We start from the raw sequence: 12,140 nt of genomic DNA, 5'->3' as shown, positions 1-12,140 counted from the left end.
TACATATGAAATAAACAACAAGGTTATAAATAAAAAATAATTAAGATCAACAACGTCTATTTCAACTGAGCTTCATGAGGTAAATAAAAAATAAACGGAGATCACAGTAACAGTGCCCCTTGTGAGGTGGTTGTATTATGTTATATAAATACAATGAGAACAACCTAACAGTATATCAATCTATTAAAAGATCAAAATACATCTATCAATATTATATTTAATAGTAATTTATTTGTGAATTTACTACATTCTTTCTTGTTCACTAATTCCCAACACTGAGGGATCTTCCAGTATAGGTGCCTGTGGTTGAAACTGTTCTGCTGATAATCTTGTGAATAATATTCCCACACCCTCGATAAGCGCTAAGAGAACACCCCCTAAAAAAAAACATTCCAAGCGTGAAGACCGTAATTGTGTCTTTTTTCATGTGGAATATTAAAACATACCAATGAATGCACTTCCAGCCATTGCTGGTAATCCACTTCTGGCAGCTAATATTCCTCCTGTGGCGGCTCCACTTATGATTGAATTCCACGGATCTTCTTTCTTTCTGATAGTGATTAGCGCACAATCTATAGTTGAAAACATACCACCCCAAACAGCAAAGTTTCCTGCTATGATTGGGGATCTTTGCTTGATGGCTGTTAAACTACCAATCTAAAATGAACAAAAGTTAATTCAATCTTTTTTGACTAGAAGAGAGACATACGAGTCTTCTGTTGATACCAGAGGGAGCATTTCTGAAACCTTTTATACTCTGAAAAACTCCGCCTCCAATTAATCCCATTGAGAAAGCACCGCCGCAATCATCAACTATCCTCCATGGACAAGGTTCTCTTGTATATTCCTCCATAATTTGTTATTTCAGTCTTAAGTGAAAAAAAGATGTTCAAGGTTCCTGCTACTAACCTAAAAATTACACAACTTTTTAAAACTTTGAATGTTATGAATGTAATGTTAGAAATTCTGATTAATTAATACAAAGCCTCACCTTTAGAATAGTTTTCGTGTAAAAAAATTAATTTATCTGCTCACGAATGATAAACAATCTGTTCACATTTCACAGAAGGAGGAAAAGAACCGTGGTTGAATGTCATTTCGGAGGTTAATTTTGCAATGAATTTTTTTTAAATTCTATATAATTAATGATCGAATGGACTGACTAATAAACTTCAACTGTGATAATTAATGCAGAATTAATTGATTTTACGGATGTTAATCGATCAAATAAACCTGTAATGTTCCGATAAAATTTTAGGTTATGACTTGAGGCGGCAAATTCAAATCAAATTATATCATGCCAGAGGTAAACAAAACGAATATTCTAATTATAGATAAATGTTACAAATCTCACTCACATTACTAATAATAGCTCTTTTCGTCTTAAGTTTCCTTCATTGTAACACGTTTGAAAGTTTTGATACTTATTTGAATACACTAGTCGAAATAGTAGTGAAAATATCGATATGGATACAGAAATTGTGAAGCAAAATGAAGAGGTTAGTGGTTCTTTTCATGTTGAAAATAATTTGCATTAATAATAATTATTTTTGTAAAATAAAATTGGATGAGGTCCAAATATATCTTATACTAGATAAAAACTATTCGATAAAAAATGTCAAACAACAATCGAAATAAAAATTTGATCATAAACGATTGGAGTGTTTGTAATGTGAATGTATGATTTGAGAAATCATTGAAAATTTATTTCGACAAATTCTTCAAAAACGCATTGATAAACGTTCAGTATGAGAAATGTTGAAATTGGTGGATGCGCTTTCACAAATGTTAAATCATCTCTATGTTCTAGATAAAAGAATTGGAAGTTGCCTCTTTGCGGAAAAGAATTTCCGAATTGGAATCTCAACTAGAAGAAGCTAAAAAACTGATTCAGAAGCATCTCCTAGAGGCGAACGAAGTCGATTTATTGAAAATGAAGTCTTCGGACACGCTAACTAAAGCAAAGAGCGTAATTTTTGAAAACACAAAAATGATAAAGAACCAAGAACTTCAGATTGAAGCATTGAATCAGCAGGTTGAGTCCTTGAGGGATGTTGTGAAAATAACGAAAGAATTGCTTGAGATCCGAAATTTGGAAGTGGATCAATTGGAATCCAAGATTCACTGTATGGAAGAAAGACATAAAGCCGAAAAAGAAAGGCAAGATTTGATGCATAAAAGATTGGAACAGATGATCAGACACAATGGGGATTTGAAAAGAGAGTATGAAACTCAACTCTGCTTGTTTAAAGCTTTAAGAGATAGATACGATGAGAGAGAATTGGCTAAAGGAGTTGTAGATTCCCTGAAATCAGATATAAAGGTTGAAAAAGATAAAAATATTCAACAGAAGCAACCCTCCACGCCAGCAAACCAGGAAGCAAATAATATTGAAACTGAAAAAAAGGAGGGACCAAAAGAAAATCAGCAAGATTCCACCAATAAAAATGAAACACTTTCTGACAATCAAGTTCAGGACAAAGAACAAGTTATAGATGATAAAATTGTTGTCGACAAGGCAAGTGAAAGCAAAGATGATGCTGTAGACGAAAAATCTGCAAATTCACTAGACAATCATTCTGGAGATTCCCACGAGAAGCAAGACATTCAGATTAAAATGGAAATGAAAGATAACCATCCAGAACCGAATACTTTGAAGCAATAGTTTTCATTTAATTTTTTTTTGTTTTTATGAAGTTAATTGAGATAATATGTGAGCTCAAGAATATTATAATAATAAAATCTTTAAACATTCAACTTTCTTACTTTTTATCCTAACCGTTAGTATACTCTATGCGCAAATTTTTGGTTCTATGCTTGCAAACACAGATTTGAAAATTTATGGAAATCTGTGCTCTAAAGTAATTAACCTTGTTAATCACCGAAATTGAAAATAGTTAATTTAATTGTTAACTATTTAAATTCAAAGATGCCGTCTTTATTGAAAGCCTTAGCCGAATTCAAAGAAGCCATAAGGTGAATTCTCTTACTGTCTGTAATATATTTAATACACAATAACGCTTTCAGTAATGAAAATCTGACAGTTGTGCATTTTTCTGAGGAATGGGCTGAACAATGTAAGCAGATAGACGATCTTTTAGATCTGCTCTCTAAACAAGATGAATATTCAAGCATAAAATTCTTCAAAATCCTATCCACTGATATGCCAGAAGCTGCCCTGCAGTATAAAGTAACTGCCGTTCCTACTGTTCTTCTCTTCCGTAATGATCAATTGGTTGATAGTATACAAGGGGTGGATCCCAAAACTATCACTCAGAAGATCATGAAATATAAAGACTGCGGATCTTTGGAAGAAAGACTGAAAAGTTTGATAAATCATTCTAAGGTGATGCTTTTCATGAAAGGCTCCAAAATTCAGCCGAGATGCGGATTCAGTAGACAAATAGTTGAAATTTTGGAGGGCCTGGGGTAAGTTAATGAAACTCGAACATGGTTTTTACTCAATATATTATTTGTAGAGCAAATTATGAAACCTTCGATATCTTAACCGATGAAGAAGTTAGACAAGGACTCAAAACTTATTCTGACTGGCCAACCTATCCACAATTATATATAAATGGAGAATTGGTTGGTGGATTAGATATTGTGAGGGAAATGAATAGTAGTGGAGAGTTGAAGAAAATGTTGAGTGCTTAATTATTTAATTTTTTTTAATAATAAAGTAGTGCTGCATTTTTGTTTCCTTTTTCATTGTAGAGGTATTTCACAATCTTGAAGTAAGAAAGCCAATAAAACAATCAGGTCGAGGTCAATATTTGTATTAGTAGCTCATTACAAAATTAAAAGAAGGATATGAGATTGATTACATAATTAAATAAACATGAAAAGAAAGCGACTGAATGTACGAAACTCAGCAATGTCCCCTATCTTCAACACGTCTCCTAGGGGCCGCTTTTATGATATTGTCCACCCTAAGAATCACTTCTGCTGCTTCAGCAGCCGACAACAAAACCTGCCGTTTAACCACGAAAGATTCAGTAATACCTAAGGCCTTCATATCTCCAATTTCTCCTCTCAGCATATCCAAACCCATGCTACTTTCTCCCTTGTTATGAGCTGCTCTCAACTCGCTGACCAACTGGGACGAATCGTAACCTCCGTTATCTGCTATGATGGTGGGCAGTTGGAGGAGCGCCCTCGCGAAGGCCTCCATTGCCACAGCCTCTTTTCCAGGCACATTTATGGCTTCTTTGTTGATGGCACAAGCCATCAGTACTTCGCTGCAACCTCCTCCGTACACTATCCTGGATTCCTTCACCGTCGCTGTAAGTACACACAGGGCATCATGTAGAGACCTGTCAGCCTCATCGATAATTTGCTGGGTTGCCCCGCGAATTACGATGGAGCAAGCTTCGCCTTTGGGGACTCCGCTGAATCGCAACAAGATATCTTCTCCGATCATGACCTGCTCGATAAGACTGCATGTCCCCAATTTGACTAGTTCTGGATGATCGAATGTAGAAACAATTTCTCCACCTAAAAAAATTATAAAGTGCTATTTCATCAAGTCTATGGTTTACATGCTCTGTGCTTACTGTCAATCACACACACCATAGAGACAAATCATTATATAGAGCATAGATACAGATGTACCAACAATGGAACATAGATATATTATTGAAGGTTATATGATTAGATCAATTATTATTAATTTTACCTGTTACTAATGCCAGCCTCTCAATACCATCAAAATCGGCATGTTCAATAGCCATAACTCCTGCATCTGCGAATAACTGCTCAGGATAATTATAGATCAGTTGCCTGTTGATGAAGACATTGACATTATGCTTCAGGATCTTGTTCACTTTGTCCTTCATCTTTTCCTTCTCAGCCAATTCGAGTTCTGAAATTTTAGCCATAGAATCTACTTTGATGTGGGAACCAAACACTTTGATCTTATCAGTGTCCATGGGGGTGTTGGCGATAAGAATTCTGGCATTCTCCACTCGCTTCGGTTGATGCACTCCGGGTTTCTTATCTAATAGAAAACCTTCGTCCAAGAAGGAATCTTCCAGGGTTCCGCCACTCTTTTTTATCAGTTGAATCGCTCCCAAATTACCAGAACCTGAATTGTGGAAACTATAGACTTTGACCTTTAACATATTTTTTTGATACTAACCTTTGAGACGGAGAACTGCACTGACAGCAAGACTGGCAAAATGTTCTTTATGTTGAGCTAAAATTTTGGAACTCAATGTAGTACGCGCTATGTTCATTAAGTCTTCACGAAATTGCTCAGAATCGAGACTATGATCTACTGAACAATCCAAAAGTGCTTTACGAGCAATATCAGTAGCTTTTCTCCATCCTGCAATTATCGTCTGTGGATGAATTTTTTGTTCAATAAGTTTCTCCGCTTCCCTGAGAAGTTCAGCAGCTGTAAAACCAAATGATTAATTCTGCTTCATTCAAGATTGTCTTTTTCATTTACCCAAAACTGTTACAGATGTGGTTCCGTCACCAACTTCGTCATCTTGAACTTTGGACATATTCACTAAGATTTTAGCAGCTGGGTTGTCTACACCCACACTTTTCAATATAGTTGCTCCATCGTTTGTGACTACCACTTCCCCAGCATTTCTTCCGCTGGACACTAATATTTTGTCCATTCCTTTTGGGCCTAGCGTACTTTTGACTAAATCTCCTATAGCTATGGCTCCTACAAAACTGGAAAGACGTGCCAATTCGGCACGCTCTTCCTCAGCCTCATGTTTTAATACTCTTACTGGGTTAAGTGACACCTATAATAAAGAGAATCTTAAGAGGTGAGCACAAACGGGGTGAAATTCCTAAACCAGTTTTTGAGTATGCTGATGTATGAAAAGTAAAATTCATTAAGATCAAAAGCAATAGTCCTTTCATAATGATAATATAAGCTATTATTTCGTATTTTGTGGTATTCTTTGTTGCACGTGCTACCACCCGGTTTTGCATGACGAGGTAGTCACACCTGAGTAACAAAAGATGCAAGTAACGAAAAAAGAGCCTTCCCAAATGTTATTGATATTAGAAAATAATTCTTTCAAGTATAAAAAGTCATTACCATTGTTGTATTTCAATTAATTATCACAAAAACTATTGTAATTTACGAAAATTCAAGAACCTTTTCTGTATTTTTCAACTTTGGCGTTTAATTTGACATTTGATTTTGATGACAGATGAGGACATTGAATGAACGAAATTAATTCTGTCTCAAATATAATTTTTATAAAATATATTGCTGCAAAAAGGTAACAATTTACGAGTAATCAATTGCATTGTCTGAATTGATGCATTCAAGAATGATAACTGCCTCAGGCATTCTCTCTATCAGAGACAACTCTGCTCTCTATACTCTAACCAAAGAGTTAATCCCGCTACTCTGTCTTTGCTCTGACAAGTCAATGAACAACTCTGACCTACTCTGTTATCTATGACTCTGACTCTCACCTAACCTAACCGAAAATGAGTGACATCTGAACAAATTTTGTATCAGTTGACTTATTTTTCATTAAACATGAGTGTGATTCTTCAGTATGTTATTGTTCGAAAAGACTTATTGCTCAAAGAACACAACTGGCCGGTAGGTGCTGTTATTGCACAAGCATGCCATGCAGTTACTGCTGTAACCCATCTTTTTCACGATGATGAACACACTAAAAAGTATTTAGAAGATCTAGATAATATGCATAAAGTGGTTCTTGAAATACCAAATGAGAAAGAAATCATATCTCTCCATGAAGTTCTCGAAAAAAATAATATAAAGCACAAGTTGTGGATAGAACAACCAGAAAACATACCGACCTGCTTGGTTCTTAAACCTTATCCTAAAGATGAAGTTAAAGCATATTTCAAAGATTTGAAATTATTCAAAAACCCCTGATGAGAGAAATCAGCTTGGTGAAGTTAAAAAAAGCTTTTCTGATTGCTGACTGGGAAGTTTTTGGGAATAAAACTGAAATAATGAGTTTTCCATTAAAAAATATTTTATTTTCATCAGTCTGTACAACTGTAATCATATAACACACTCTATAAGAGTATCTGCCTAAATAATATAAGTGAACAAATACATGTACTTATCAATGATAAAATCACATTAGATTGCATAAAAATAAATATTTACATAATTCCTAAGTTGAGATTTTTTATTCTATATTTCATTGTCCACCATTTTTTGAAGAGGTAGATGGGATGGTAGTAGGAAGATGGTAACTAAAAGAACTGTAAAAAATAGAATTTTATAGAATGTCAGATTGAGAGTAGGTTGAAAAGTTACCTATGTGATCAGCTGCAAACATATAAAATAGGTAATCACAGTAGTTGTATATAACTGGACCAACAATATTGGTCCCAACCATAGCTCCAAGCCTTCCAAACATAAGAGACATGGCTAATGCCATAGCCCTGACTTGAGTAGGGAATAAATCCACAACTATAGCATTAACAACAGCTACCTCCACCCCTCCTATAATGAATATACCCATTAGAATTTGGATGAACTGATACCCTACAACAAATTGGGACAATATTCCAGATATTGTGCCCAAGGTGATGAAGATGCAGAGGAGGTTCTTCTTTCCAATGACGTTGATTAGGAGGCCTATGAAGATGTACATTGTGGCGTAAGCCATCCCTATTACCAGCGATACCATGAAAACTTCCGTTTTCACGTTGTCATTGCATTCTTTCAGAATACCCTGCAAATAAAATTTGATAGTTACGTGTAGAGTATTCGAACAGGAAGAATAATTAGTCTCCTGTTAAAATTATTCCGTATTGGCCATAAATAGACTCTCATGGGATTCATCTCGATGAAGAGAATCTTATAAATTGCCGGTTCTTTCAACTCAAATATTAGAGAGATTTCTGATCTTTGTTTCAGCTGAAAGAACAGGCAGAAATGAGGGAATAAATATGCAAATTATCTTATTTCAAAAGACAAACTAATTTCTAAAAAAAAGTCTATGGTTCTCACCAAAGATTAATCGAAGGGGAATCTTTGGATTAATCTTTAGTTCTCACCATAGACTTAATAATATATTTATTAAGTCTATGGTCCTCTCAGAAAAGATAAATTTCTGTGATCATGGATCACAGATAACACGAAAACTTATTCTTCTTACCTGGACCAAAGAAGTTGAATTTTTATGAGATTGTTCCCATCTAATTGACTTGCAGAAAGTTAAATCGTCATTTGGTTGAAATTCACCGAAGTGAGACATCGTGTTCAAGATAGTTGGGTACCACATATTCAATCCAGAAGTTCTGAAACAAATTCCTAATTTTTTCCTGGTCCACGATCTTTTGGTATTATTCGACTGATTTCAAATGTAGTGAATTATGACTTACGATGCAAATATGCCAAATTGCAGTAGAGATACAGCAAAAGTTTTCACGCGAAGTGGGGCCCTCAGTATCGGTGCACTCTGCCTCCAGATCATTTTCAGAAAACTTTTGGGCTGCGCTTCGTTCATATCGTCCCATATCAACTCGGAAACCATAAAGTCCTCCCTGTCAAATCCCTTATTCACACTGAACATAGTTTTTAAAATCTCCAAAACTTCATCGAATTTACCCTGGGTCATCAAGAATTTGGGGCTTTCAGGCAAGACCAGCAGCATGAGGAAAAATATGAAACTAGGCAGGGCATAAACTATCATCAACAGTCTCCACGGCCTGAACTCGAGATCGAGATATTCTATGTCCATTTTCCAGTCGTAGGGCAAAATGAGCCAAGCCATCCCTGGCAGGTACATGTTACCGATAGCCACAAAGGTCGCCACACCCGACACGATTTTCGGACGAAGCCTGTCATTATGGAATTCGCCCAGATATGCGTAAACTGTTGAAGAAGCGCCACCTATGCTGAAAATACCATGAAGTTAAAACTACCAAAAAACAATCTTTGGGAAATACTCACCACATTCCATTCACGAACCTAAGCAGGATGAACAACCAGCTTGTTTCCACTATACTGCAAATGCTGCTGGTGATGAAACTGGTCAACAAACTTATTTTCAGAATTCCTCGTCTACCAGTTGTATCTGCCAGAAAGCCCCAGACGTAAGAAAAAGATACTACCCCGAAAAAACTGATGGACGATAGAAGGCCCTGTTGGAACAACGACAAATCTAGGTCGCATTTAGCCGCAGGAACTATAAACATCATAGACATCGTTTCTATGATAACGCACATGAGAAATCCGCCGATCGTGAGAAAGAGGTAGACATTGTAGAGTCCAAATCCTGAAATCGAAAAAAATCCTCGAATTCAGCTTCTTCAGGAAGAATAAGACAAAAGAAGAATATTTATGATCTTATTTTGGCATCTATGCTCTTTTCTATGATTACAGGGGCTCCATAGAGAAAGTCTCTTGTCTCTGAGGGGATCTATGCCTGCGAAGGAGCATAGAGTTATTGATGGAAAATCTATGATAAGGAGGAAATTCGAGGAAAATCGAGGTTTGTGTATCGGATTTGATACATTATGCTCATTTTGAATCTTGGCAAATATGAGAAAAGCTTAATGATCGTTATCACATAGCAGATTTTGGATCATTCGGTTATTAAATAGATAATGATGCGAAATTTCATCACAGATTCGTATAAACAAGATCTGACGCATTTCGTCATTCTCAAATTTATTACCAGATTGTTCCTTTGTTTGCAAGTTACGTATAAATGCAACGATTTATACAAGCACGATAATTTCGATCCTTTTTCGAATTTAAAAATAACCCAACTATCTTCGCACTTTTATTCGCAATTAGGAAATGTTTTATTTTAAATTTTTTTCATACTCAAAACTTGATAACTTGGTATTGTTGCAAAACTTAATGAATCATTAGATTAAAATGAAGTAGCACTTGCACAACACGAACTTATCCGAATTACAAGGGTCATTTTTGTTTAAAAACAAATCGAAAAGAAAGACTCACATGTTCAACTGGAAATAGATTGCGACTTTATTTTTAATTTCGGGATTGATGCATATGCATTTTGGAGTCTTGTGATCGATAGCATCGATTGGCCATAACAACAGCTGCTCAAGAGGAAAAGAATCAAGAAATACGAATACAGTTTCACAATATTTCACATAAACATACGAATTGTTATAGAGTTATAACGAAAAAACTTTTGGACCCTAGCGAGCATAGAACCTGCGAATAAACTATTAGCCAGATGACACTAAAATTTTGCACGCTCCTTCAAAACGTCATTTCTGAGCCTAACTTAAATTTTTTACTTTATGGGTTCTGTTTTCTTGGAAATATTGGGAAAATGAATTGTTTTTCTGGGAACATAGCAGCACTGGACGAATCAAGTATCTGAATGGTTGACCACTCAGGTTATGCCTGACTTGACCCACGTATTTTCTTTCCCATTTTTTTGCGTTCGATTTTAAAGGTCCACCAATACAAATATCATTATCTCCTTTTCGACATTTTCCTTTTATTGGTTTTGGTTTTGATAACTGCGTTAATTTAAGACTTAGCAGGTATAAATAATACAAACATCACTTCAGTTTTTGAATATTTGCTTATCATTCAAGAGGGTATTTGAATATAATGGTTTTTCATTGAAAAATCTTGATTTGGGCTGTATGGATTTTAGGAATTTTTACAAAATGATTTGATAATATGCTGCCTAATTTAGGACTATCCAAATTCTGTCTCATGTTCAGCTAGTTTTCTTCAAATTGTTGGATTACTGAAGAAGTTATATACATATTAACTTAAGGTTATAAATTACTAATGGTTAAATTATTGGAAAAAATTGGATTTCAGGTTCTTTGTTTCCTACAGATTCTAAATTAGCCCTTCATCAAATGAATTTTGGACTTGAGTGAGTTGAAAAGGCAATAATGACTCATACATAGCAATTTTTCAATTACGAGAACCCAAAATGATTCGAATTTTCTCACGAACTTTCGTTACGATCAGGTATTTAAATAAAAAAAATCCACCCACCTGTTAATGTGAGGGCATCATCGAAGCTGTACTTCTCTTTCGTTTTCCCAACATTCGAAATTTTCGCCATGATATAATGGATGAGCAGCAGAGTCCTCCTGCCCAAAATTGATACAGAACTGGACTAAAAGCTCAAAAGCGACGCGTGTTTAGTCAAGGTTGAGTCGAGCTCATAATAATATTATTTCAAAAAAAAAGTATAGAACAATGATTACATCGCAAATGTTTAACTTGGATCATCTGAGATAAGGGCCTGTTCTCGATGTAATTTTTCTGATTGTCTGAAGCACTCCACCAATAAATATACTGCAGTCGATGAGATAAACATCACACTCTAATCCCGAAAGAAGGGATAAATTTTTTCATGTCATATTATGAGGAAGTAATAATGAGTGACTGATTTACGAGTCAATTTCGATCAGACTGGCTGAGTACACACTTGAGTTATCGCAGCGTTAACCACAGTCAAAAATTTGGTATCTTCAGTCAACAATTTAAATTTTCCTTCGCTACAGAGTGCGGCTGAATTTTGATGGGTTCTGAACTGTTTTTCGGAAAATTATGGGGGCTATGGCCCCCATGGCCCCTTCACTGGGACCGTCCTTGATAGAGAGTGCAACATAAAACACAGAACATAAACATCAAATAATAACAAAGAGTTTTTCTTTGTCATAGAATTATAGTACTTCTATGCTCTATTTTGGCATCTTTTTTATGGTACATGACCACAGAAACAGAGTATGTAATTTCTGTGAAGGCCTCTCCTATAGAAGTTTTCTTCCATTTGTCTACTCAAATAAAAGAACGAAATATCAATCAATTTTTCAGTTGAATTGCGAATATTGTCCAGATTTTAATTCGTTGCTGCGAATAAATCTGTCATTATTTCATAAAATATGCAAGATTTTCTACTCTATGCACACTCCATCATCAAAGAGTAACCATAGAGTCTTGTCTCTGAGAGTAACGAACTCTTTGCCATCATGCTCCATCTATACGAGTCAAATTCGCATGTCTATATCGCAATATTTGAATATGAATTATTGATCTTTAACATCCACGAATATTTTTCCTCTACGAAGCCACCCCCATAATCAATAACAACCAGTTACGTCACAACAACTTCCTAAAATCCTAAGCTTACTGCGAGATTGATCCTTTCCATATAACT

General features: G+C 35.4%; 6 protein-coding genes across 7 annotated transcripts; 3 read left to right on the top strand and 3 right to left on the bottom strand.

Moving 5' to 3' along the window:
- Positions 1-42: 42 nt before the first annotated feature.
- LOC123315551 (mitochondrial import inner membrane translocase subunit Tim17-B) lies at positions 43-1,211 on the bottom strand. Of its 2 annotated transcripts, none has more exons than XM_044901289.1 (4): positions 992-1,211; positions 710-924; positions 447-657; positions 43-377 (listed from the first exon to the last, which is right to left on the bottom strand). In XM_044901289.1, the coding sequence occupies exons 2-4, from the start codon at positions 851-853 to the stop codon at positions 244-246; spliced, it is 489 nt and encodes a 162-aa protein (XP_044757224.1). In that variant the 5' UTR covers positions 854-924; positions 992-1,211; the 3' UTR covers positions 43-243. The 2 variants fall into 2 exon arrangements, with proteins under 2 accessions (XP_044757224.1, XP_044757223.1); XM_044901288.1 differs by having other exon boundaries at positions 710-909; positions 992-1,204.
- A 579-nt stretch (positions 1,212-1,790) lies between these two features.
- LOC123315550 (rootletin-like) lies at positions 1,791-2,757 on the top strand. The gene has a single exon (XM_044901287.1). The coding sequence runs from the start codon at positions 1,934-1,936 to the stop codon at positions 2,663-2,665; it is 732 nt and encodes a 243-aa protein (XP_044757222.1). The 5' UTR covers positions 1,791-1,933; the 3' UTR covers positions 2,666-2,757.
- Positions 2,758-2,833: 76 nt separating this feature from the next.
- On the top strand, positions 2,834-3,698 carry LOC123315295 (glutaredoxin-3). The gene is made up of 3 exons (XM_044900944.1): positions 2,834-2,976; positions 3,028-3,429; positions 3,480-3,698. The coding sequence occupies exons 1-3, from the start codon at positions 2,930-2,932 to the stop codon at positions 3,655-3,657; spliced, it is 627 nt and encodes a 208-aa protein (XP_044756879.1). The 5' UTR covers positions 2,834-2,929; the 3' UTR covers positions 3,658-3,698.
- Positions 3,699-3,763: 65 nt separating this feature from the next.
- Positions 3,764-6,224, bottom strand: LOC123315294 (T-complex protein 1 subunit beta). Its single transcript, XM_044900943.1, has 5 exons — positions 6,065-6,224; positions 5,453-5,762; positions 5,141-5,398; positions 4,679-5,086; positions 3,764-4,497 (listed from the first exon to the last, which is right to left on the bottom strand). Exons 1-5 carry the CDS (start codon positions 6,065-6,067, stop codon positions 3,872-3,874), a joined length of 1,605 nt encoding a protein of 534 aa, XP_044756878.1. The 5' UTR covers positions 6,068-6,224; the 3' UTR covers positions 3,764-3,871.
- Positions 6,225-6,427: 203 nt separating this feature from the next.
- On the top strand, positions 6,428-7,134 carry LOC123315374 (putative peptidyl-tRNA hydrolase PTRHD1). Its single transcript, XM_044901041.1, has one exon. The coding sequence runs from the start codon at positions 6,518-6,520 to the stop codon at positions 6,881-6,883; it is 366 nt and encodes a 121-aa protein (XP_044756976.1). The 5' UTR covers positions 6,428-6,517; the 3' UTR covers positions 6,884-7,134.
- Positions 6,969-11,390, bottom strand: LOC123315373 (synaptic vesicle glycoprotein 2B-like). The gene is made up of 6 exons (XM_044901040.1): positions 10,970-11,390; positions 8,921-9,245; positions 8,350-8,865; positions 8,124-8,265; positions 7,277-7,697; positions 6,969-7,221 (listed from the first exon to the last, which is right to left on the bottom strand). Exons 1-6 carry the CDS (start codon positions 11,037-11,039, stop codon positions 7,151-7,153), a joined length of 1,545 nt encoding a protein of 514 aa, XP_044756975.1. The 5' UTR covers positions 11,040-11,390; the 3' UTR covers positions 6,969-7,150.
- Between the last annotated feature and the right edge of the window lie 750 nt (positions 11,391-12,140).

This window comes from Coccinella septempunctata, chromosome 6 (assembly GCF_907165205.1).
Source record: "Coccinella septempunctata chromosome 6, icCocSept1.1, whole genome shotgun sequence".
NCBI lineage: Eukaryota > Metazoa > Arthropoda > Insecta > Coleoptera > Coccinellidae > Coccinella > Coccinella septempunctata.
Note: the sequence above shows the minus strand (reverse complement) of the source record. Positions and strands in the feature narration are given on the sequence as shown.

What these genes read in the sequence shown, in the direction of transcription:
- LOC123315295 (XM_044900944.1), top strand. Translation starts at nt 2,930, where the DNA reads ATGCCGTCTTTATTGAAAGCCTTAGCCGAATTCAAAGAAGCCATAAG. An exon ending in GAATTCAAAGAAGCCATAAG is followed by an intron (nt 2,977 to 3,027) that starts GTGAATTCTCTT and finishes TAACGCTTTCAG; the next exon opens with TAATGAAAATCTGACAGTTG. An exon ending in GAAATTTTGGAGGGCCTGGG is followed by an intron (nt 3,430 to 3,479) that starts GTAAGTTAATGA and finishes TATTATTTGTAG; the next exon opens with AGCAAATTATGAAACCTTCG.
- LOC123315374 (XM_044901041.1), top strand. Translation starts at nt 6,518, where the DNA reads ATGAGTGTGATTCTTCAGTATGTTATTGTTCGAAAAGACTTATTGCTC.
- LOC123315551 (XM_044901289.1), bottom strand. Translation starts at nt 853, where the DNA reads ATGGAGGAATATACAAGAGAACCTTGTCCATGGAGGATAGTTGATGAT. An exon ending in CTGGTATCAACAGAAGACTC is followed by an intron (nt 658 to 709) that starts GTATGTCTCTCT and finishes TGTTCATTTTAG; the next exon opens with ATTGGTAGTTTAACAGCCAT. An exon ending in GGCTGGAAGTGCATTCATTG is followed by an intron (nt 378 to 446) that starts GTATGTTTTAAT and finishes GTTTTTTTTTAG; the next exon opens with GGGGTGTTCTCTTAGCGCTT.
- LOC123315373 (XM_044901040.1), bottom strand. Translation starts at nt 11,039, where the DNA reads ATGGCGAAAATTTCGAATGTTGGGAAAACGAAAGAGAAGTACAGCTTC. An exon ending in AGGTTCGTGAATGGAATGTG is followed by an intron (nt 8,866 to 8,920) that starts GTGAGTATTTCC and finishes TGGTATTTTCAG; the next exon opens with CATAGGTGGCGCTTCTTCAA. An exon ending in CAATTTGGCATATTTGCATC is followed by an intron (nt 8,266 to 8,349) that starts GTAAGTCATAAT and finishes AATTTGTTTCAG; the next exon opens with AACTTCTGGATTGAATATGT.
- LOC123315550 (XM_044901287.1), top strand. Translation starts at nt 1,934, where the DNA reads ATGAAGTCTTCGGACACGCTAACTAAAGCAAAGAGCGTAATTTTTGAA.
- LOC123315294 (XM_044900943.1), bottom strand. An exon ending in CACATCTGTAACAGTTTTGG is followed by an intron (nt 5,399 to 5,452) that starts GTAAATGAAAAA and finishes TTGGTTTTACAG; the next exon opens with CTGCTGAACTTCTCAGGGAA. An exon ending in GAGGCTGGCATTAGTAACAG is followed by an intron (nt 4,498 to 4,678) that starts GTAAAATTAATA and finishes TAATTTTTTTAG; the next exon opens with GTGGAGAAATTGTTTCTACA.